The sequence below is a fragment of the Ursus americanus genome, chromosome 20 (genome assembly GCF_024610735.1).
Source record: "Ursus americanus isolate L20-20 chromosome 20, mUrsAme1.1.p, whole genome shotgun sequence".
In the NCBI taxonomy this organism is placed as follows: domain Eukaryota; kingdom Metazoa; phylum Chordata; class Mammalia; order Carnivora; family Ursidae; genus Ursus; species Ursus americanus.
In genome coordinates, this window is record NC_142146.1 from 35717857 (window position 1) to 35742647 (window position 24791).

General features: G+C 40.5%; 2 protein-coding genes across 3 annotated transcripts in view; one reads left to right on the forward strand and one right to left on the reverse strand.

Moving 5' to 3' along the window:
• Positions 1 to 26: 26 nt before the first annotated feature.
• On the forward strand, positions 27 to 23925 carry MRPS22 (mitochondrial ribosomal protein S22). 2 transcript variants are annotated; one of them, XM_045791874.2, is made up of 8 exons: positions 27 to 236; positions 14609 to 14772; positions 15845 to 16009; positions 17889 to 18032; positions 18346 to 18429; positions 19663 to 19808; positions 22693 to 22801; positions 23790 to 23925. In XM_045791874.2, exons 1-8 carry the CDS (start codon positions 59 to 61, stop codon positions 23883 to 23885), a joined length of 1086 nt encoding a protein of 361 aa, XP_045647830.1. In that variant the 5' UTR covers positions 27 to 58; the 3' UTR covers positions 23886 to 23925. The 2 variants fall into 2 exon arrangements, with proteins under 2 accessions (XP_045647830.1, XP_045647831.1); XM_045791875.2 differs by lacking the exon at positions 27 to 236 and adding an exon at positions 14253 to 14510.
• Positions 23892 to 24791, reverse strand: part of COPB2 (coat protein complex I subunit beta 2) — a 32589-nt gene continuing 31689 nt past the window's right edge. Inside the window, exon 22 of the mRNA XM_045791873.2 lies at positions 23892 to 24710. Coding sequence (XP_045647829.1) covers positions 24615 to 24710 — 96 coding nt within the window. The 3' untranslated portion in view covers positions 23892 to 24614. The remainder of the gene's footprint in view (positions 24711 to 24791) is intronic.

Here is a 24791-nt window from a genome sequence, read left to right on the forward strand (position 1 = left end):
TGCGTACCTCGCGAGACTCGAAATCGCTCAGAGCCGCTTCCGGCGCCGATGGCCCCGGATGATCATGGCGACCCTCAGAGCATGTGTTTCGCAGTGGAGCCTCCTAACAGGTTCTCGGAGCACGGAGCGGGTCTGTTTCCGGGCCCGAAGTCGGCTCCAGCTCGGCGCCCTGCTCCAGCCACTGCCCGGGCCCTGCGGTGCGGGCCTCCCATGCCGTCGGCTTGCCTCTGAGGCGGGTAAGTGACCTGCCAGACGTCCGCTGGCATATTCTCCTGGGAGACGTAGAGCCTGCTCCTGGCTGCCGAGAACCACGCGGATCCCATCCCCGCACCCTCGTCCCCTTCTCCTCTAGCAGTGCGCCCTAGGCTAGCCGGCTCCCTTCTGTACCTTGTACCTACGCCTTCTGTCATTGCCCGCCTTTGTCATTCGTTGACTCAACCGACAGTGCTTGAACTCGGTTCCTTGCAAAGCACAGTGCTACGTTTGGGGGATACGGCCAACTGAACGGGTTTGTCTTTGAGGAACTCATGGCCCAGAGGGGAATTGGCAGTACAGTGTGACCCAGGTCGTGATAGGGGAACACACATAAAAGTGGCACTCAGACTTGGTGGGAATGTCAGGGAAGGGTTCCTGGAAAATAGGACCAGAGCTGAGATCTGGCTAACCATACTAGGGAGAAAACAGGAAACATTTCAAGCAGAGGAAACAGCATAAGCAAAGTCCAGAAATGAGACTGAACACAGGTAGTTTGGAAATGCATATTCGAGGTAGGATTGATAAGCTTGGTTATGGCTTTGGCTTTAAGTGTAAAAGGAGAAATCAGTGTTGCTTCTCAGGTTTCCGGCTTGAGCGTTGAGTGGAGAAGAGTAGTCCCAAGACAGAGAAGATTAATTGTAGGAACAGGTTTTTGTTTTGTTTTGTTTTGTTTTGTTTTGTTTTTTGGCGGGGCGTGGAGGAGGGGAGATGAGGGAAGAAAAGGCAGTAGATACGATGAGATTGGAAGGGAGAGAGAAGTAAACGTCTGTTTGCACGCATTAAATTTGAGGTGCTTTTGAAATTCGAGTGCGGGTACGCAGTCGTAGCTAAAGTGAGAAACATCGGGTAAAAATGGTAACTCAAGCTGGGGTAATGGGTGAGATTGAGGAGAGAGTAGTGCTGAGCGCATATGGTCTGCCAGGCACTGTAACTGACCTGGGTGCCAGGGATGAGTACAAGAAGTAGAAGACCTGGTTCTGGCCTTTGGGGGAGCACATTGTTTAGTGGGGGACACAGTGAAGTAAGCAGACTACCTTAGTTTCTTTTCTAAATGAAGTTGGAAGCCATTGGTGAGTTTTAAGCATGAATCTTGATTACACTTAAAATTTTTCAGCTTTTTTGATATATAATTAACATACAGCACTGAATAAGTTTAAGGTGTGCAGCACAATGATTTGACTTCATATATCATGAAATTATTACCACAGTAAATTTAGTTTACCTCTTTAATGTAAATACAAAGAAAAAAAATTTCGCTGTGATAAGAACTCTTAGGATTTACTTTCTTAACAACCTTCATACATGCCATTCAGCAGTGTTAACTGTATTCATCATGTAGTATATTATATTCCTAGTTCTTTATCTCTTACCTGGAAGTTTGTACCTTTTGACCACCTTCATCCAATTGCCTCTCCTCCTGCCCCCTCCTCTGGTAACCATAAGACCACAAGTCTGATCTCTTTTTCTGTGAGTTCTTGTTTGTTTTAAGATTCCACATATCGTTGAATCATACAATATTTACCTTTCTCTGCTTGATTTATTTCACTTAACATAATGCCCTCATGGTCTGTCCATGTTGTCCCAAATGGCATGATTTCCTCCTTTTTTATGGCTGAATAATATTCCATCACACACACACACACACACACACACACACACACACACACACCTTTATTATCCAGTGATGGGCACTTAGTTGTATCTTGGCTGTTATAAATAATGCTGCTGTGAACATGGGTGTGCAGATATCTCATTGACAGTGTTTTGATTTCTTTCAGGTATATTCCCAGAAGTAGGATTGCTGGATTATATGGTAGTTCTAGATTTAGTTTTTTGAGGAACCTCCATACTGTTTTCCACAGTGGGTGTACCAGTTTATAATCCCACCAACAGTACACACATCACCAGCATTTATTATCTCATGTCTTTTGGATGCTAGCCGTTCTAGCAGGCATGAGGTGATACCTCATTGTGGTTTTGACTTCCATTTCCCTAATGATTGGTGATGTTGAGCACATCTTGATGTACCGCTTCATCATTAGTGTATCTTCTTCGGACAAATGCCTATTCAGGTGCTTTGCCGATTTTTAAATTGGATTATTTGGTTTTTTGCTGTTGAGTTGTGTGAGTCTTTATATATTTTGGATATTAACCCTTTATAGATACATGTTTTGCAAATATTTTTTCTCATTCCATAGGTTGCTTTTTCATTTTGTTGAATGTTTCTTTTGCTCTGCAAAAGTGTTTTAGTTTGATGTAGTCCCACTTGTTTAGTTTTGCCTTTATTGTTTGTGCTTTGATTGTCCTACCCAAAAAATCACTGCCAGGACTCATGTCAAGGAGCTTTTTCAAACCCTATGTTTTCTTCTGGGAGTTTTATTGTTTCTGGTCTTACATTTAACTGTTTAATTCATTTTGAGTTAATTTTTGTGAGTGGTGTAATATAAGGTTCTGGTTTTATTCTTTTATATGTGAACGTGTAAATTTCCCAGCACCATTTATTGAAAAGACTCTTTTCTCCATTGAGTATTGACTTCCTTGTCAAATATTAGTTGAACATATATGCAAAAGTTTATTTCTGGTCTCTCAATTCTGTTAGATTTGTCTGTGTGTTTATTTCTTTGCCAGTACCATACTGTTTTCATTACTATGACTTTATAATATAGCTTAAAATCAGGAAGTATGATGCCTCTCACTTTGTTCTTTTTTTTTTAAAGATTATTTGAGAGAGAGAGTGAGAGTGCGTATCAGGGGAGGGGGGGAAGTAGAAGGAGAGGGAGAGAGAATCTCCAGCAGATTTCCTGCTGGGCGCAAAGGCCAACGCGGAGCTCTATCTCATGACCTGAGCTGAAACCGAGTCAGCTGTTCAGCTGACTGAGCCACCCATGTGCCCCTCACTTTGTTCTTTCTCAGAATTGCTTTGGCTGTTTGAGGTCTTTTGTGGTTCCATACATATTTTAGTACTGTTTTTTTCTATTTCTGTAAAAAATGCCATTGGAATCTTGATAGGGATTACATTGAATCTGCAGATGACTTTGGATAGTATGGACATTTAACAATAATATTTCATCCAATCCATGAACGTTTATTGAGTCCTTTCCATTTATTTGTGTCTTCGTTAGTTTTTTTTTTTCATTGAAGTATAGTTGACATACAATGTTATATTAGTTTCAGGTGTACAACATAGTGATTTGACAATTCCTTACACTGCTCAGAGTTTACAATGATAAGTGTAGTCACCGTTTGTCACCATATAATATCGACTATATTTCCTATAGGCTGTACTTTTCATCTCCATGACCTATTTATACCTGGAAGTTTGTACCTCAGTATCCCTTTTACCTGTTTAACCCATCCCCCAACCCACTCCCCTCTGGCAGCCACCAGTTTGTGCTCATTATTTATGAGCCTATTTTTTTAATTTGTTTATTTGTTTTGTTTTTTAGATTCCACATATAAGTGTAATCATATGGTATTTGTCTTTTTCTGTCTTATTTCACTCAGCATATTACACCGTAGGTCCATCTACATTGTCCAAATTGCTATCTCTCTTTTTTTATTGAAATATAGTTAACACAATGTTACATTAGTTTCAGGTGTATGCACAGTAATTCAGTAATTCTATACTTTATGCTATGCCCACAAGTGTAGCTACCATCTGTCACCATACAATGCTATGACAGTTCCATTGAGTATATTCCCTATGCTGTACCCTTTATACCTGTGACTAATTCTTTCCATCACTGGAAGTCTGTATCTCCCACTCACCTTTGCCCATTTTGCCCATGCACCCATCTTCCCTCTGGCAACCGTCAGTTTGTTCTCTGTATTCATGGCTCTGGTTCTGCTTTTTCTTTTTTAATTCATTTGTTTTGATTTTTAGATTCTACATATAGTGAAAACATATGGCATTTGTCTTTCTCTGTCTGACTTATTTTACTTAGCATGATACCCTCAAGGTCCAATCATGTTGCAAATGGCAAACTCTCATTCCTTTTTTATGGCTGAATAATATTCCGTGGTGCATATACATATATACATATTTATCTATCTATCTATATACATACATACACACCATGTCTTCTTTATTCATTCATCTATCAATGGGCACTTCGTTGCTTTTGTGTCTTGGCTATTGTAAATAATGCTGCAACAAGCATGGGTGAATATATCTTTTCGAATTAGTGTTTGTTTTGGGGGGGTAAATACCCAATATAGTGGAATTACTGAGTTATATGGTATTTCTGTTTTTAGTTTTTTGAGGAACCTCCATACTGGTTTTCACAGTGACTGCACCAATTTACATTCCCACTAGCAGTGCACTTGAGTTCCTTTTCCTCCACATCCTTGCTAACACTTGTTTCTTTTTGAGTCTTGCCATTCTGACAGGTGAAAGGTGTTATCTCAGTGTGGTTTTGATTTGCATTTGTCTGATGATTAGTGATATTGACCATCTTATGTGTCTGTTGGCCATCTGTATGTCTTCTTTGGAAGAATGTCTGTTTAGGTTTTTGACCCATTTTTAATGAGACTTTTTTCAGCATTGAGTTCTATTAAGTTCTCTCTGTATTTTGGATACTTAATCCCTCATCTGATATGTCATTTGCAAATATCTTCTCCCATTTAGTACGTTGCCTTTTTTGTTTGTTTTCTTTGCTGTGCAAAGCTTTTTATTTTCATGTAGTTCCAGTGGTTTATGTTTGCTTTTGTTTTCCTTTCTTGAGGAGATATATCTAGACAAACGTTGCCATGGCTGATGTCAGAGGAATTACTGCCTATTTTTCTTTTCTGGGAGTTTTATGGTTTCATATTCACCTTTAGGTCTTTAATCCATTTTGAGTTTATTTTTGTTTATCGAGTAAGAAAGTTGGCCCACTTTCATTCTTTTGCATGTAGGTGTCCAGTTTTCCTGGCACCATTTATTAAAGAGGCTGTTTTTTGGGGCACCTGGGTGGCTCAGTCGATAAGCGTCCGCCTTTGGCTCAGGGCATGATCCTGGCGTTCTGGGATTGAGCCCCGCATCAGGCTCCTCACTGGGAGCCTGCTTCTTCCTCTCCCACTCCCCCTACTTGTGTTCCCTCTCTCGCTGGCTGTCTCTCTCTCTGTCAAATAAATAAATAAAACCTTTAAAAAAAAATAGGCTGTATTTTCTCCATGGTATATTCTTGCCTCCTTTGTCTTAGATTAATTGACCATGTGAATGTGGGTTCATCAGGGATACTGGCCTGTGGTTGCTCTTTCTTTCTTTCTTTCTTGTCTTTCTTGTCTTTCTTGTCTTTCTGGTTTTGGTATCAGGGTAATACAGGCTTCACAGAATGTATTTGGAATCTTTTCTTCCTCTTCTGGTTTTTTTTGGAATAGTTTGAGAAGACTACATATTAGCTCTTCTTTACATGTTTGGTGGAATTTACTTGTGAATCCATCTAGTCTTTTGTTTGTTGGGAGTCTATTATTATTATTATTACTGATTTAACTTTATTACTGATTTAACTTTATTACTGATTTAACTTTATTACTAGTAAGGGGTCTATTCAGATTTTTTCTTTCTTTCTGCTTCAGTTTTGGAAGACTGTATGTTTCTGGGAATTTATCCATTTCTTCTACATTGTCATACAATTTCTTATAGTAGTCTCTTATAATCCTTTATATTTCTGTGGTGTTGGTTGTTACCTCTCCTCTTTCATTTCTGATTTTATTTGAGTTCTCTTTTTTTCTTGATGCGTCTGGCTATAGGTTTATCAATTTTATCTTTTCAGCAAACCAGGTCTTGGTTTCAATGTTCTTTTCTGTTGTTTTTTTATTCTCTGTTTCATTTTTTTCTGCTCTAAACTTTATTATTTATTTCTTTTAATGTTGGGCTTTGTTCTTTATCTAGTTCCTTCAGATGTATGGTTAGATTGTTTGAGATTTTTCTTGTTTCTTTGGTAAGCCTGTATCGCTATAAATTTCCCTTTTAGAACTGCTTTTTGCTGTGCTCCAAAGATTTGGGGCTGTTGTGTTACCATTTTCATTTGTCTTCAAATATTTTTTTATTTCCTTTTTGATTTCTTTGTTGACCCATTGGTTGTTTAGTAACATGTTGCTTAGCCTCCATGTGTTTGTGTTTTTTCCATTTTTCCCCCTTGTAATTGATTTCTAGTTTTATTCTGTTATGGTTGGGAAAGGTGCATGATATGATTCAGTCTTCTTAAATTTGAGACTTGTTTTGTGGTCTAACATGTGATCTGTCCTGGAGATTGTTTCATGTGCACTTGAAAATAATGTGTGTTCTGTTGTTTTTGGATGGAATGTCTGTATGTATATCTACTAAGTTTATCTGGTCTAATGTGTCATTCAAAGAGACACTGTTTCTTTATTGATTTTCTGCCTGGATGGTCCATCCATTCATTTAAGAGGGGTATTAAAGGGCCCTGCTATTATTGTATTGCTGTCAGTTTCTCCCTTTATGTCTGCTAATATCAGCTTTATGTATTTAGGTGCCTCACCATTGGGTGCGTAGAGATTTACAGTTGTTATATCTTCTTGTTGGATTGGTCCTTTTATCATCATGTAATGTCGTTCTTTGTTTCTGGCTACAGCCTTAGTTTTTTTTTTTTTTTTTTAAAGATTTTATTTATTTATTTGACAGAGATAGAGACAGCCAGCGAGAGAGGGAACACAGGCAGGGGGAGTGGGAGAGGAAGAAGCAGGCTCATAGCGGAGGAGCCTGATGTGGGGCTCGATCCCAGAACGCCAGGATCACGCCCTGAGCCAAAGGCAGACGCTTAACCGCTGTGCCACCCAGGCGCCCCTACAGCCTTAGCTTTATTTATTTTTTATTTTTTTTAAGATTTTATTTATTTGAGAGGGGGGGAGCATGAGCAGTGGGAGGGGCAGAGGGAGAGAGAATCTGAAGCAGACTCCTCACTGAGCAGGAAGCCTGATGCAGGCCTTGATCCCACGACTGTGAGAGCACCACCTGAGCCAAAACCAAGAGTCAGACACTCAACTGACTGAGTACCCAGATGCCCCTACAGTCTGATGGAACAGTCTTTTAAAGTCTGTTTTGTCTGATGGAAGTACTGCTACTCTGGCTTTTTTTTTTTTTTTTCCTTCCATTTGCATGGAATATCTTTCCCATCATTTCACTTTGAGTGTCTGATGTCTTTAGTTCTGCAGTGAGTCTCTTGTAGGCAGCACATAGATGGGTCTTGGTTTTGTTTTTTAATCCATTCAGCCACCTTATATCTTTTGTTTGGAGCATTTGGTCCATTTACATCTGAAGTAATTATTGATAGGTGTTGTACTTACTGCTATTGCATCATTGTTTTCTGGTGGGTTTTTTTTTTTTTTTTAAAGATTTTTATTTATTTATTTATTCGACAGAGATAGAGACAGCCAGCGAGAGAGGAAACACAAGCAGGGGGAGTGGGAGAGGAAGAAGCAGGCTCACAGTGGAGGAGCCTGATGTGGGGCTCGATCCCATAACACTGGGATCACGCCCTGAGCCGAAGGCAGACGCTTAACCGCTGTGCCACCCAGGCGCCCCTCCGGTGGGTTTTGTAGTTCTTCTCTGTTACTTTCTTCTTCTCTTGCTCTCTTAACTTGTTTGGTGGCTTTCGTTAGTGCCATGTTTGGCTTTCTTTCTCTTTACTTTTTGTGTATCTTAGGTGTTTGACCTGTGGTTCCCATGGGCTTCATACACAGCACCCTATGTGTATGGCGGCCCCAGTAACTTGGTGGTTAAGTTTGAACACATTCTAGAAGTTCTAAGTTCTCACTTCCTTTTTTCCATGGTTTATATATAGGATGTCATGTTTTATATATATTTACTTTGTATGTCCCCTAATTTTTGTAGATATAATTGATTTTATTGATTTTGTGTTTTAACTTCCTTACTGGCTTTATAAAGTGATTAACCTACTACCATTACTATGTGTTTGCTCTTACCAGTGAAAGGTTTTCCTTTCACAATTTTCTGACTTGTAGTTATCGTCTTTTTTTTTTTTTTTCACTTAAAGAATTCCCTTTAACATTTCTTGTAAGGATAATTTAGTGGTGATGAACTCCTTTAATTATTGTTCACCTGGGTAACTCTTTCTCTCTCTAGTTCTGAATGAATGATAATCTTGCAGTATATTCTTTTTTTCTTTTAAGATTTTATTTATTTGAGAGAGCACGTGAGCTAGCAAGCAGAAGCTGGGGAGGGGCATGGGAGAGGAAGAACCAGACTCCCTGCTGAGCAGGGAGCCCAACACGGGTGCTCAATCCCAGGACCCTGAGATCATGACCTGAGCCAAAGGCATATCTGAACAGTCTGAGCCACGCAGGTGCCCCAAGAGTATTCTCGGTTGTAAGTTTTTTTCTTTCAGTACTTTGAATATGTCCTGCCATTCTTTCTGACCTGCAAACGTTTTGCTGAAAAATCAGGTGATAGCATTATGGGGTTTCCCTTGTATGTAACTGTTTGCTTTCCTCTTGCTACTTTTAATATTCTCCCTTTATCTTAAATTCTGTCGTGTTAAGTATTATGTGTCAGTGTGGACAATTTTTGGGTTCATCTTGTTTGTAGATTTTTGTGTTTCCTGAACCTTGAGGTCTTCCCAGACTAGGGAAATGTTCAGCTATTATTTCTTTAAATAAGTTTTCTCCTCCCTTATCTCTCTCTTTTTCTTCTGGGATCCTATAATACAATGTTCTTGTGCTCGATGATGTTATAGAGGTCCCTTAACCTGTGCTTACTTCTTGCTGTTCAGCTTGGTTGGTTTCCGTTATCCTGTGTTGCAGATCACTGGTCCATTCTTCTGCATTCTGTGATCCGCTCTTGATTCCCTCTGGCATATTTGTCCTCTCAGTTACTGTATTCTTCAGCTCTGAGTGGTTATTTTTTATATTTTCTATCTCTTTGTCGAAGTTGTAAATTCATCTGTTCTTACGTCCAGTTGAGTATCTTTATAATTGTTACTTTGATCTTTTTATTAAGCATATTCTTTATCTTTATTTTGTTTAGCCCTTTTTCTGTGATTTTGTCTCGTCTTTCATTGTGGACTTATTCTTCAGTCTCCTCATTTTGTTCTGACTTTGTTTGTTTCTCTGTGTTAGACGGGTATGTCTCCTGGTTCCGGAACTGGTGTCCTTGTGTAGAAGAGGCCCGGTGGTGGCCTGTAGCACAGTCCCCCCGTCACCAGACCAGGTGCTCCTGTGCGGTCTGTGTGCTCTGTCGTGCTGTGGCTGAGCCACAGTTGCCGTGGGCGTGCTGGCGGGTGCGACTGGCCCTTAGCTCAGCGGGCTTAGTGTCCGGCTTTGTTTACTGCAGGCGCGCCGGGCAGCATTTGCCGTCTGTACTGTCGAGACGCCTGGCTGCAGCTGCTGTGGGCTTGCTGGTGGCTCGCCTGGCTGTCTGCAGTTAGCTGCTGAGACGGCTGTGGGCCCACCGAAGAGGGCAGGGTTTGCTCCCTGTGCAGGCAGGTAAGAGACCTGGCTGCGGGAATCGAGTGCATGATGGTGTGGGGGGTTATCTCCCCCCTCTCCCCACGGCAGGAGTTGCTTTGGCCCGGTGCTTGCCAAGGCAGGTGCGTTGGGTGGGACGGATCCACAGGGCAACACGGAGGAAAGGCACGCGGCGCTAGTAGGGTAGACGGAGAGCGTGGCTCCTGAGAGTGTCTGGCTATCTGGGCTTGGGGAGGGCAAGAAAAATGGTGCCCACCATCACTTTCATTCCTGAGGAAGTTTCCTGCAGATTCCTCTTTCTCTGGCAAATGTCCTCAGATGAGTCAGGAAATCTCTTTAACATATGCCCCAGGCACTTTTCAAACTGCTGCTTTTGTGCTGTGTCTGGGGTGAGTTATTTAGCATGCGGGGTCTTTATGGACAGCGTCTCAGTTTTTTAACCTCCAGCTCTCCCAGAGTTTAAAGTCAGCCCCACTCATTTTCAAAGCCAGACCTTTTGGGGACTCCTTTTCCCAGTGTGGGTCCCAGGGCTGGGGGAAGGGAGTCTAGTCTTGGGGTCCGATCTTCTTGCTCCTCTGCGCTTGTGATGTCCTTCTTGTTTTTGGTTAGTTGAGTCAGGGGTTTGGTTCCTGAATATGTTTCCACCCATCCTACCCTTTTTGATATGGTCTTCATTCTGCGACTAGCTGTGGAAAATCTGTTCAGCCATCTTCAGTTTTTTTTCATAGTGGCCATACATGTAGTTGTTGCCTCGGTGTGCCATGGGACGAGGTGAGCTCAGGATCTTCCCACTCCACCATCCTCCCTTCATTCCTCTTCTTTGATCTCTTTCGTCAGTGTCTTTTAGTTTTCAGTATAGGGATCTTTCACCTCTTTGGCTAAATTTATCCCTAAGCATTTTATTGTTTTTGATGCTATCGTCAGTGGGATTGCTTGCTTTCTTTTTCACATAATTTGTTAGTATAGAAATGCTACCAATTTTTAAATGTTAATTTTGTATCCTGCAACTTTACTAAATATATTAATTAGATCTAATGGTTTTTTGATGGAGGTTTTAGGGTTTTTACATACAAAATCCTGTGGTCTGCAACTAATCAGAGACAAGTTTACTTCTTTCCAATTCTGGTACCTTTTACTTTTTCTTGCCTAATTGATTGGCTAGGACTTGCAGCATTATGTTGAATAGGAGACAACCTTGTGTCATTCCTGAGCTTAGAGGAAAGGCTTTTAGTCTTTTATGGTAGCTGTGGGTTTGGCATATATTATGTTGAGGTATGTTCCTTCCATACCTAATTTGTTAAGAGCTTTTATCAGGAGTTGAACTTTGTCAAATGCTTCTTCTGCATTGTTGAAATGATTATATATATGAATTTTTTCTGTCAGTTAATTGTGATGTATCACATTGATTTGTGTATGTCAAACTATCCTTGCATCCCAGGGATAAATTCCACTTGATCAAGGTGAATGATCTTTTTAATGTGCTGCTGGATTTAGTTTGCAAGTATTTTATTGAGAATTTTTACATCTGTAGTTATCAGGGATATTGGCCCCTATAGTTTTCTGGTAGTGTCCTTTTCTAGCTTTGGTAAGGGACTAGATTGGGTGCATTCAGGGTGGTATGGTTGTAGAGTCTGGCTTTGGTATCAGGATAATGCTGGTCTAGTAAGTGAGTTTGGGAGTGTTCTCTCCTGTCCAGTTTTTTGGAGGAGTTTAAGAAGGATTGGCATTAATTCTTCTTCAAATGTTTGGTAAAATTCACCTGTGAAGCCATCTGCTGCTGGGCTTTTCTTTGTTGGGAGATTTATTGTTGCTGCTTGACTCTCCTTAGTAGTAATTGGTGTGTTAAGATTTTCTGTTTCTTCCTCAGTCTTGGTAGGTTGCATGTTTTTAAGAAATTTCCCATTTTTATAGGCTGTCCAGTTTGTTGCCATATAATTATTCGCATTGCCCTCCTAGAATCCTTTGTATTTCTATGGTGTGAGTTGTAATGTCTCCTTTTTCATTTATAATTTTGTTGATTTGGGTCTTCTCTTTTCCTTGCTTAGTCTAGCCAAAGATTTGTCAGTTTTGTTATCTTTTCAAAGAACCATCTCTTAGTTTTGTTAATCTTTTCTATTGTTTTGACTACATTTTAAAGTGATTACTCTGGCTGTTCTATGGAGAATGGTCTATAGTGGCGTCAGAATACAGTCAGGGAGACTGGTTAGGAGGTTAGGGCAAGAGATGAGGATGGCCTTGATCAGAGTAGTGGCAGTGGGAAATGGAGGATTAAAGAGAGATTTATGAGGTATAATAGACAGTATGTTGTGTGATAGTGTCCTTTCTTTGTAAAATGGGGATAATCCTATTTCTGGGGTTGTTGTAAGGATTAAATGTGTTAAATATGTAAAATACTTAGGTCAGTAAGTACTGGCATATAGTAAATATCTAACAAACGTTACTTGTTATCATTGCTGTTACTGGTAACAGCTGCTGTTGGCTAGATGTGGAGGGTAAAGGAGAAGTCAGGAATGACTATAAGGTTTCTGGCCCACATGACCTGTTGGATGCTACTACGATAAGGAACAATAGGAACAGCAGGTTTGAGACAGGAGAAAATTGATGTGTTCTGCTTTGGCAATACTGAAGTGCATGTGAGATCATGGGGTAGGTGGATGGAAGGATCTCGACTGAAGATTCAGATTTTAGAGTCTCTAGCACATAGAAGTAAATTAAAATTATAGGTTGCTAGGATATCCTCCAGCAAGAATGTAAGAAGGGAGAAGAGAAGGGTATAGTTCAGAATTTTTAGGGTCACCAGCATTTATAGGACTAGCCGAGGAGCTGGGAAAAATGGTACTTTTTCCCCCTATTTCTTTTCCTAATGGAAATGGAAATAGAGGAAGTTAGGCAAAGGGATGGGCAAACTGTATAGGTGGTATCTGGGTCTCCTCACCTGTCCAAGGCTCTTCCATGATACCGCATGGCCTTTTCAGTCTCACATCCGGTGATCCAAGCCTGTATTTCCTAGTTGCATCCCCTTAGCCTGGAATTTCCATCCTTTTCTCCTCTGTCCTGTTTGGGCCCCATGGGAAGCCTTCTTGATCCTGCTGCTTGGCCTTTTGTGCTCCAAGAGTATGTGTGTAGCCCTTGCACTGGGAAGCACCAGGATAGACTAGAGTTGATCTGATCTCTAGAAACAAACTTTGGTTTAAATCCTGACTCTGTCACTTAACAGCTAGTTGGTCTTTAGGTAGGCTCCAGTATCCTCATTTATAAAATTGAGATATCAGTATCTATTTTGTGGGGTGTTGTAAACATTCCTGAAAATGTATGTAATGCCTGGCATCTAGGAAACAGCTCTGTAAATTATTATTAGTAGTAGTAATACATTATTTATTTATTTTAAAGATTTATTTATTTGAGAGAGTGCGTGCACATGCTCACGTGCACGTGCAAGTAGGGTGGGGGCAGAGGGAGACAGTCCTCAAGCAGACTCCCTGCCAAGATCGGAGCCCGTTGTGGGGGAGGGGGGGCTTGATCCCATGACGCATGAGATCATGACCTGAGCTGAAACAAAGTCAGACACTTAACCGACTGAGCCACCCATGCACCCCTTATTTATTTTTAAGATTTTATTTTTAAGTAATCTCCACACCCAACATGGGGCTCAAACTTACAACCTCAAGATCAAGAGTCACATGCTGTACTGACTGAGCCAGCCAGGAGCCCCACATTAATTACCTTTTTTTAATTTTAAAAATAGACTATTTTTTGAGCAGTGTTAGGTTACAGCAAAATTGAGTAAAAGTACAGAGTTCCCATATTACCACCGCTTTAGCCCCATTCTCAGCTTGTGTCCCCATCAGTATCCTGTATCAGAGTCAAACATTTGTTGTAATTGATGAATATACATTAACATCTCATTATCACCCAAAGTCCATAGTTTACATTAGAGTTCACTCCTGGTGTTGTACATTCTATGAGGTCTTTTTTTTATTATGTTCAGGTAGCCAACATATACTACTCCATCGTTAGGTTTTGATGTCGTGTTCAGTGATTCATTAGTTGCGTATAACAGTCAGTGCTCATCACTCTATGAGTTTTAACAAATGTATGATAACACGTATCCACCATTGTAATATCATACAGAATAAATTCTCTGTGCTCAGGTATTTGTCCACTTTTCTTAACTCCTGGCAACCATGGGTCTTTCTACTGCTTCCATAGTTTTGCCTTTTATGAAATGTCATATAGTTAGAATTATACAGCATATAACTTCTTTCAGATTGGCTTTTTTCACTTATTAATATACTTTTAACATTCCTCCATGTCTTTTCATGACTTGATAGCTTATTTTTTTTAATTTATTTTAGAGAGAGAAAGAGCAAGAGCAGGAGGGGCACAGGGAGAGGGAGAGAGTCTCAAGCAGACTCTTCGTGGAGCCCTGTGCAGGGCTTGATCTCATGACCCTGAGATTGCACCATACTTTTTTTATTTTAATTTTTTACTTTTTTATTTTACTTTTTTATTTTTTTTAAAGATTTTATTTGAGAGAGAGAGAACGAGTGGGGAGAGGGACAGAGAGACAGAGAAGCAGGCTCCCTGCTGAGCAGGGACCCAGATGTGGGGCTCAATCCCAGCACCCCGAGATTATGACCCGAGCCAAAGGCAAACGCTGAACTGACTGAGCCACCCAGGTGCCCCTTAATTACTTTTTTGTTTCTTTCTCCACTAGATTTTGAATGCCATTTTGGCAATATTCTCCTGATCGCGTAAATGCTCAGTAAATTTTATCAAGGAATGAATGAATGGATTTCATAGGTATTAACATTATGCATATTGAGGTAGACATTTTATTAATCGTTTCTGTTAACTTTTCTGTTTAGAGGTCTTGTTGGCTTGTCATTTTTACCATCTTATTTACTAAAATCCATTTTAACAGAATCTGGTAGCTCAGAGAACAAGACACCTACATTTATGGATGAGGAAGTCCAAAACATACTCATCAAGATGACAGGCTTGAATTTGCAAAAGGTTTTTAAGCCATCTGTACAAGAACTGAAGCCACCAACCTGTAAGCTAATGACCCAGGCACAGCTGGAGGAGGTACGTGAATGTGGAAATACTGGGAGGATACCTTTCTTTAAAGGGTGAGACAAGATTCAGAGCCCCTCCAGATACCAATAGCTGCTCCTCCGTAGGCACTCATGAGGGGGCGTTCCAGACGCAGACTGAGGAGAGAAATGGGAGCAGGCAGGCGGAGAGAAGCAGGGAGCATGGCCGAAATTAGGCGGACCGGGGCATTGGGTCAGGCCTAGGTTTCCAAGCAGAGACTGCTCTGCTCCCAGACCTGCCTGAGTAGCCTTCCTTTGTCCTGCCTGGTTTAGTTTCCTTTCTGAGAAACTTCTGTTGCGTTGAGGATGATGCTCTGGTGGGGTTATGAGATCCTGCTGAACCACACACTACTCTAGGCACCAGGGTCCTCCTGGAGTCATGGGGATGAGTGCTTTGTGCAAAATGCTCTGAAGTATGAATATGTAAAGCATTATCGCTCCTTTTTCTAATTCAAAAGTAAGTTACAGTCATAGCAAAACATTCAGATATCCAATAGTATATCACATGAGGAGGAAGAGTACCATTTTCACTTCTCAGAGGTAATCACTGCTCACAGTATGGCATGGAGCAGTGTGGTCAGTGGTTAAGAGCATGGGCTCTGGAGTTGCCAGGGTTCAAATCCCAGTGCTGCAACTTTTTAGCAATTTACTTCACACGTGTGTGCCTCTATTTTCTCTTCTATGAAATAACAGTGTCACCTAGCTCCTGAGGCAGTTGTGGGCATTAAATGAGCCAAATACAGTCAGAGTATTTGAACAATATATGGTGCGTAATACACACACAATACAGGAAATCCTTTATTCCATTTCAAGCAGCTGTTGCGGCCCGGCTCGGGCTCGGAGCGTTCCTTTGCTGCGTTGAGAATGGCTGAGCCTGTAGGTGGTGCTCTCAGCCACACCACATCACTGGCAAAAGGCCAGGGCCCAGGAGCCTTTTCACACACTGATTCGGGGCTAGAGCTGCTTCTCTTTGTAGTTCTTGGCATTTTTTTTTTTTTAATCAGTAATCTGCTTTTGTCAGATGATCCTTCTGGCTTTCCTTAAGAAATATTTTATTTCATTAGGCTACAAGAAAAGCAATTGAGGCAGCTAAAATACGATTAAAAATGCCACCGGTTCTGGAAGAACGAGCACCAATAAATGATGTGTTAGCTGAAGATAAGATTTTGGAAGGAACAGAAACAGCCAAATATGTATTTACTGATATATCGTATAGCATACCACACCGGGTGAGTATATGTCTCATTGCAAAATGATCTTTATTTGAAATATGTGGAGATGGGTCTGAGGGATGAGGGTCAATATTATTGTGACCCAGCTGTCTCTGAATCTTCCAAACCAGAATTCCTGTGACTGGGTGAGACCTTCTGGAAGATCCAGCCCAGCAAAAGGAAGAAGAGAAATGCAGATCAGCCCCACATCATCATGTTACCATTTCCCTACAGGTTATGGGCACACTTTATTCCAGACTGACTGCAGAGAGAGAGACAGGTGTGCTGCAGGACAGAACTAGGAGTTTACAGACAAAGCCACCCCCAAACCACAAATAGGCAGAAATCTTCAAGGCAGTGGGAGAAGGGGATTCTTTCTGTCCAAGTTAGACTAACTCCCTTAGCTGAAACATTCTGAGAAAATGGTTTCTTTCCTGTAAATTCTTGAGGATGCCAAAAAAACCCAGACTTCCCAAAGGATTTTCACTTTTCAGAATTTGCAGCAAGAATGACAGGTTTCTGCAGATAATTTTCAGACACCACTTGCTGCTTCTGTTGTGGTTTTTATTCTCTAGCTCCTCTTCCCTTGATGGCCAGTTCCAAAAGAACACTCTGGTACTTGTAAACTGTATCAGTTTTGTGTTTGAGTCAAGAGTGAAACAAGCGATTTATAATTCAGCCCGCAGAATGCAGAGTACTATATAACACTGTGGTTGGGAGAAGGGCCACCCCACATTAATCTTTTTATCATCTATGATTATGGTCAGAAGACATGATTTGAACAATGTTCATGTCTGTGTATCAACGACCTGTACATCTGACATGATAAATAGGTATCACAGAGTTTCGTTTTAATTAAATTTTTTGCTCTGGGGTGCTTTACTCCATGTTTGCAGTGCTTTGAAGGGTGTTTATGGGAGCATTTTATAACCTGAAAGGAAGAAAGGAACTTAGAATTCAAATTGCCACAGTCCTTTTGAGGAATAATTGTGTTATTTAGACATCTGTTATTTTTTTCTATTTGCAATACTTAATGAAAGTTTTAATTATATTATCCTCAGAACACATTCAGAGACTCTTACACCTCTGAAAAGTAGAAAGTTAGTACCATCTGGTTAAGTTAAACATTAATCAAATGTGTATCAATTACCTGCTATGTGCCAAATTCTGTGTAAGTCACTGGGTATGGCAAAGAATTATAATCCACAGTTCCTGCCCCTTTTCAGCTGACAGTATCTGAGCAGTGTCAAGAATCTTGTACATGATAAACTGCCAGTTGAATGGCACAAACCGTAGGTGGAATTCAGAGGAAGTGATCTCATGGCCTGCGATTTGGTAGTTGGAAGAGTGAAGAGACCAGAGGCAGGTGGACAGTCTCTGACCCATGTATGTCTCATGCCAGTTTGAGGAATTATAGTGGTGCAGAATTAATACTTCACATTCCTGGGTTTGTTCCTTTTATCCCAGGGACTTTAGAAGGAGATCACAAAGTAGTAAAGTCTGCTTCAGTGAGACTTTGGGATGGGGAAGTGAAGCGGTTTGAAAGGTCTCATAGCACTTCTTTCCTCTGAAATGGATTTAGATGAATTTCTGACCAGCTTTTAGTTGAACTATTTTATGTATTAAACCCACTTTAGGACCGTAGTTGGCACTTGGTAAAAACTTTCATTTTAGATTTCTGATTGTCAGAGGCACAGCGGTGATTAGTGAAGGATCAAGTCTTGCCAAGTCTTTGAGGTTTAGAATTATCATCGAAATCATATATGACTGCATTTTGCATCTCCCAGTTGCATTTTATGTTTTGATTGCAAATAATTCTTATAATGGTGCTTAGTGGAACACTGGAACTAGAACTATGTCTTCACAAGCCCATCCTTGATTATGTTTTCTATTATAGGAGCGTTTTATTGTTGTCAGAGAACCCAGTGGCAGGCTACGCAAAGCCTCCTGGGAAGAACGGGACAGGATGATACAAATTTATTTCCCAAAAGAAGGCCGTAGAGTTTTAACACCAATAATTTTCAAGGAAGAAAATCTTAAGGTAAGGTGACTTTGGTTTCCTAGAGTCAGTGGTTATGGTATCTTTGTGGAACAAGTTGGCTCTGGTGCTGCAGGGCATTCTGCTTTGATAAACACAGATGAATGTTCCTGATGACGACTCCTCCAGTGTTCTCTATCTTGCAATTGGCTTAGTTGGGATTTGAATCGAAGTGTGACAGTTACGAAGCCTGTATTATTTCTGCCTCCCACTTACTGGGCACAGAAGTGGGTGAGTACATCTGTCATGGCATCAGGACAGGTGTTGAACTTTCATGTTTTTCTCATCTAATTCCAACTGTGCTGTGCGGTTTTAGACCATGTACAGCCAGGACCGGCATGTCGATGTCCTCAATCTCTGCGTTGCCCAGTTTGAGCCAGATTCTGCTGATTATATCAAAGTGAGTATATTTTATAGTTTCTAAAGTATGGTTCTGAGTAAGATTTTTACACGGGGAAGAGAAATACCTGAACATCTATTAAGTACCTGATGTATGTCAAATATTTTGTCCTCAGAGTAGCCTTTGAGTTACGGTGGGAGAATTTAAGCTTGGAGAGTTCCTTAGCTGCTGCGAGTTGCACAGCTAGTAAGTGGTAGCGTGAAGGACCCAAACGTGATGGCAGAGCTGCTTCTCTTCATTTTATCATACAAGAACGGAGTCACTTACTAAAATTTGCCAAAATGTGTCTTTCAGTTCAATTTAATAAGTAATCATGTAGTGCTTTCTACATAGAAGATAGTAGCGTAGATAGTATAGGTGACGACATGAACTAGGATAGGGCAGCTGTGTCAAAGCTTGCAATCCAGAAATGATTGTGGGGAAGGGTGCTAGACAAGTATGCAGATAATTATCACCTTGGGTTTGAGATGTCAGGTGCTAAGAGAAGATTACAGAGTGCTTTCAGGAAAGGTTTCATAGGGGCCTTGAACAGGGTTTTAGAATGGCAGGGAACAATGTGAACTTGGGTGAGAAGAGGTGTTTCAGGTAGGGAGAGGGAACAGTGTAAACAACAGGCAGGAAACAAAGTGTGCTTGCAAATGGCCAGTCATCTGGCTTGCTTGTCTATGTATGGGAGGTGTTCAAGGTTAAACTAGAAGAGTAAATGGGGCCATGTCACGGGTGACCTCAGATGCTAGGCTCTGACTTCAGTCAGCAGGCCTTTGAAAGCCTTTTGAACACAGGAATTCCTTTGTCACAATCCTCAGTTTGCAACATCAATCTGGAAGAACTGAAGGAACATTAGTTAATAAGGCGGAATGGGGTAGTTGATGGGATAGAGGAAAAACGAAGGAGTGATGAAAAAATATTCTTGATTTTTTAATCCCCTAGTGACCAAGGTAAGGGTGGTCCATTATTTCTAGTGGTCTACGTATATGTAACAGGTGCTTCATAAATAGTGCTTGGCTGCTGAAAGTAACTGATACGGCTGTAAATGTGTGGCAGACTTGTTCCGGGCTGCCACACACTTCTACAGTGCGGGCGGATCTAAACCGTACCTACTGGTTAATGAGAGTAGAGGCGGGTATAAACAGACCCCGTTACTGGTCCTTTCTTGGGCAACACTCATGCAAGTAAACGTGTATCCAGTAATGCTTTTTCATGTTTCTGAAAAAAATTGTTTTATGTGAATAGATTCATCATCAGACCTATGAAGACATAGATAAACATGGAAAGTATGACCTTTTACGTTCAACAAGACACTTTGGTGGAATGGCTTGGTATTTTGTAAATAAGAAAAAGATTGATGGTTTACTGATTGACCAGATTCAGAGAGATTTGTAAGTACGATCTTAGTAAGAGAAATTCTTACTATTATAGTATATCTGTATTTAAGCTATTTTTTCCTCAGTGATGACAGTGGATTATCCAGTGATAAATACCTTTCACTTAACTCATTTATTTATGGGTTCTTCCAGCATAACCCACTTCTCTCAGTCTTTGCTTCTGTGCTATTTAAATAGGGCTACAGTCTTTGAAAGAGTAAGTGGCTGTGGATCTGTATTATATACCTTGCATACTGACTTATCCTGGGTCTCGCCAGTGTTCCTGGGTATCCGTGAACTTTCCAGACACTCAAAGGGGATTAGATGGGAAATGTAAAGACATAAGCTCTGGCAGGTGCTCGTTTTTCGGTGGAACTAGGGCTTTTCAGTAAAAGTCATCATTTAACTTACGAAAATACTGTTGCTTTTGATATCCCTTGCTTTTGCAAGATTTCTAAGGCACTGAAAAATTTTTTTTCCAAAGTTGCACGAAACAAGGAATGTTTATTGTATTTTAACGGGTGTGCTCCCAGGTTTCTAGCTAAAACAACAGTGTACAGCAGGTGATGAAACTAAAAAGAAAATTGTTTTTGAGTATCTATCAGTTGGATTAGAAATGCCAAAATGACAAAGAAAAGAAACCATTGTGGCTGTAGTAAGAAAGTCAACTTTCTGCAAAAAGTCCTTGACTGACTCAGAAGTCTGAACTACAAGAGGGTTTAGTGATTACTGCCACCTTCAGATTATAAGGAGCTGTGACTTCGCATATCCTCCATTTTATGTGATCTAAGCCATTCACACAAAGGTCCGAAGACATTTGGAAATAGAAGGTTCCACAGGCATTATCTGAGAAATACATTCCATATTTGGAAACAGAGCACCATTTCTCATAGAAGCAGCATTCCTAATGGCACATGTCTTGAGGCCCGCCACCAGCAAGTGTAGTATAGTCCAATTGAGAGGGCAGATATATACCTTTATCCCACATAAGTAGGGGGCTGGTTGATAGTCAAGGATCCTCAAAAAAGGAACCTATTTTCAGGTGTTTTAGCAGTGACATCTCCTGTGAATGAATTTTCTTATAAAGTTTTTTAGATGGACTCATTCTGAAATAATTTTATTGTAAGGACATGTAACATTTTTGTCAACAGAGTAAGAGATTTGTAACTGAACTTAAAGTTCTTTATCAAAGTGTACTAATATAGTAATATTACTACATGTAAGTTTTACATCTGAAATAGTTTGCTTGTATACTGGGAGGGCGTTTTGAGTACTTAATTTTTCTTGCCCTGCATTAAGTAAAACCATTCCTGTGGGATTTCTGACTAGGGCAGGGTGCTGCAAATCCCAGACTAGACAGTAGAGGGTGCACGTCCTCACTGAATGGAACCCAAGGCGCAACTGGGATTCTGCACATTTCAGACTCAAGTCCCATTGCTGGTTTTTAATTGAGAGTCTTTTAAAATCTTTTTGAACATGTACATTTATTTGCTCTTATTTTCAGATATGGGCTGGATGTTAACCTAACTTGTTCAGTAGGATGCAGGCATAAAGTAAGATACTTTCGCATGAATGTAATGAAGCCCTAAACAGGAATCTAAATATAGAAGCCCAGTTAAGCTCTTTACAGGACCACATGCCTAAGCTCCAAAGGGAATTTTATTATTTTTTTTTTATTTGGGGAATTTTGTTGCCATGTGTATTAGACTTTGTTAGATTATAACAAGCACACGTAATGTGCTTGTTATGAACATGTTTCAGTATTTTTCCCTGAAAAACTTTACTATATGAACAGCCCTGGTTTCTCAGTTCTCCTAGAAGATGGCCTTGAGAGTGGATGGGCCTTGGGATAAGCTAGAGCATTTCCCTAAGGTCACCATGGCTTGAGAAATTCTTTACTCCCACTGTCACTCCACTTTTTATCGCCCAGCCCAGGTGTAATACGGAAACAGGGAAAATTAGTGAGATAGCTGGGGAAACACTGAATTAGGATGTCTTCACCCCTCCACCCCCCAGCTGGAAGCCAGTAACTCAGTATAGAGCACAACCTCAAAAGCACAAGCATTTTATAAAGGATATTTACCACCTCAGCTTTGAGGTGGCAAATGGTGGGCAAGTGTTGACTATGTGAGAGATTGTGATTGATTGGTTTGGGGAAGGCCGAGGAGGTTTTTATGCTGATAAAAGTTATTTAGAGGTTTCTAAAAAGGCAAGTACACAGCAGAAGAACTGAACTCTAGATTGCTAAAGTAGAGCCTGACGTTCCTTCTAACACAGGAGCAGATTTCATATTTGTTTCACTAGGATGCTCATTTTTAACTAATGGGTTACTATAGACAGACTGGTGGCCTGGGAGTCTTTCCTTGGACTCCTCCGAGGCCTCTTGTGGAGGCATTTATTCACTAATTCAGAGTCTTAATGAAGGAGAGGTCACTGCTAGTGAACTGGAAGGCAAGGCTTTGAGCATCCCCAGACCACCAGGTTCCAGCTTACGTGGGATGCAGGTAATATTCCTGCCCTCTGCATTGGATTACATTGGTATCTGCCGGTGAAGTGGGCTGGCCTGGCAGCCATCTACCATTAAGAATGCGATTTCTGTGAGAAGTGGTACTCTGTTTCCAAAAAGAATACAGTCACGTTTAGAATATATTCACTTTCGTAAACTGGGCAGTAAACAGGCACTGCCTGTACTGATTCCTGCCCTGCCTACTTCAGAGTGGATATGAAGCTTAAATTAGCCAATTTTCTGAAAATGCCTTTGAAAATATAAAACTAAAGGCTTAAAAAAATGTCTGGTCCAAGGAAAGCTGTAATTTAGTTTTAAGTTGGCACACATTTTTATAGGACTATGAAGCAAATGAAGAAAACCCACTGACAGCAGTAACTCCTTTTACTCTAGAGTTGATGATGCCACCAGCTTGATCCAGCTGTATCACATCCTCCATCCAGATGGCCAGTCCGCTCAGGAGGCCAAGGAGCAGGCTGCTGAGGGATTACATTTAGTTAAGGTAAAGGGACTCCCCACACTGGCCGTTGTATGGTGATAACTGAGTTGGGAAGAATTCTGAAGTGGGTCATATGTAATGGTAACTAAACAGATTCATGTATACAGAAAATTTGTGATCTTGAAATAGTAACTAGAGCCCCATATTTCTTCATCTGATAACAGAAACAGATGGGATGGGGCTGGGGGAGCTGCAGCAGGAGTCCAAGTAGTTCAGATAGTAGGGCAACAGCCCCCTTGTTCTTTGAGGTGATCAAGTCACCAGCAGGGCAGGGTGGAGGACGAGGTAAAGCACATGTTCTCAGTGTACCTTCCGGTCCTGGAGTGTGGTCACATTCCTGTCCAGAAGGGGAGACGGTGGTGCTTGTATATTACTCGGCCTTAGTCGCACTATCATTTTGGAACTGCATCCTCTCAAAACCATGGGTGTATACGGTTTTCTCTGTCATTGTATATTTTCATATCTTCTAATGCTCAGAACAGACATGGTTTTGTTGGTCTGGCTTCTCTCCCAGTCTTATTTTATGCATACTACAAAGCAAATAACCGGTGATGACCCCCTTGGAGTAGAGAGAAACTATGGTACTAATTCTGGTATTCTGTGATAGGCCAGATAAAGCAAAATGCGTTTGGGGAAAATACTCTTTAAAGTGAAAAATGTTTTTTTTGACTCTCATCCTCCAAATTTACCTTGAAACCTAATGATTTTCATTTTGATCTAGCAGGAGGTGCTGTGTCAGGTTTTAATTTTTTTCTGGAAATAAATAGGCTTAGGATTCTTCTGGTGTTTAGAATTACTGTGGCTTGAACTGTGTGAGATACTATTTTTTGGTCCATACAGTATGCTTATTGTTTTATAATCAGAAAAAAAAATTGTGAACCTTGGAAGAGTTTTTAAACTGGGACTTTGCTAATGCAGAAATGGAAAACTTATAAATAGTAAATGTTATGTTCTATTGCTTAAAAGAGTTTCCTTTTTTAACTTTAAACAGGTCTTTGCAAAAACAGAAGCACAGAAGGGAGCATATATAGAATTAACACTACAAGCTTACCAAGAAACATTCATGAGCCATTCTGCAGCTTCCTGAAAACAGTTTTTAAAATAAATTTCATTTTATTAAATTATAACTTGCTTTCTCTGTTAATGTTTGTTTAAGAATGTCAAAATTAAAAGTACTGATGGGAGGCTACAAGGGGATGCTGAGTGCCTGGTTATAAATTTCTCTAATCAGACAGGTGCAGTGTAAAAGATCAGAAAAAGTAATTGTATCTTTCTGTATTACCAAACAAGTAGTTTAAACAGCCCAGCTTAACAAGGTCAGAAGAGCTGGGTTTCAGATTCTGATTTGAGAAGCAGGTAACTATTAGACAAAATCAGGGTGAGGCATAAAAACCCAAGTATATAAACCTGGGGGGGGGGGGGGGAGGGAACGTGATCAAGAAGGGTTAAGAGAATGATCCCTAGATGACGTGTAGTTTGGTTCAGCCTTCTAAAACTAGAAGCTTATTTTCATTATTTAGAAAGCAAACTTTCAAGTATTTTCATTAATTCCAAAGATTTTATGAGATACGGTCTAATGACAGTATGAAAAAAATCAAAGCCCACATTTGGTTTACTTAACAAGGAAACAGTGATTTAGATGCTGCGCATAAGCCACTCCTAAGATGAGACGAGCACTGTGCTCCCAGTGGGCCACACACAGCCTTTTCATATAAAAATCTAGGAGTTTCTCGGAGTCCAAAGCACTGTGGTCAGGGTGGCAGTCAATACCTGTCCGTAATAATGATCTGTGTAGTTGGGTTCTCAAGAAACATACTCAATCATCCAAAATGTCTTCATCCAGGTTGATGTCTGTTGTGTCAATATCTTCTAATTCCAAATTATCCAGATCGACTTCCAGTTCGAATAAACTCTACAAAGAAAAGAGTTATAGAGCACTTTGTTATCTCTGATAACCTTCTGAAGTTACCTCTGATTCATGATTCAAAGAGAA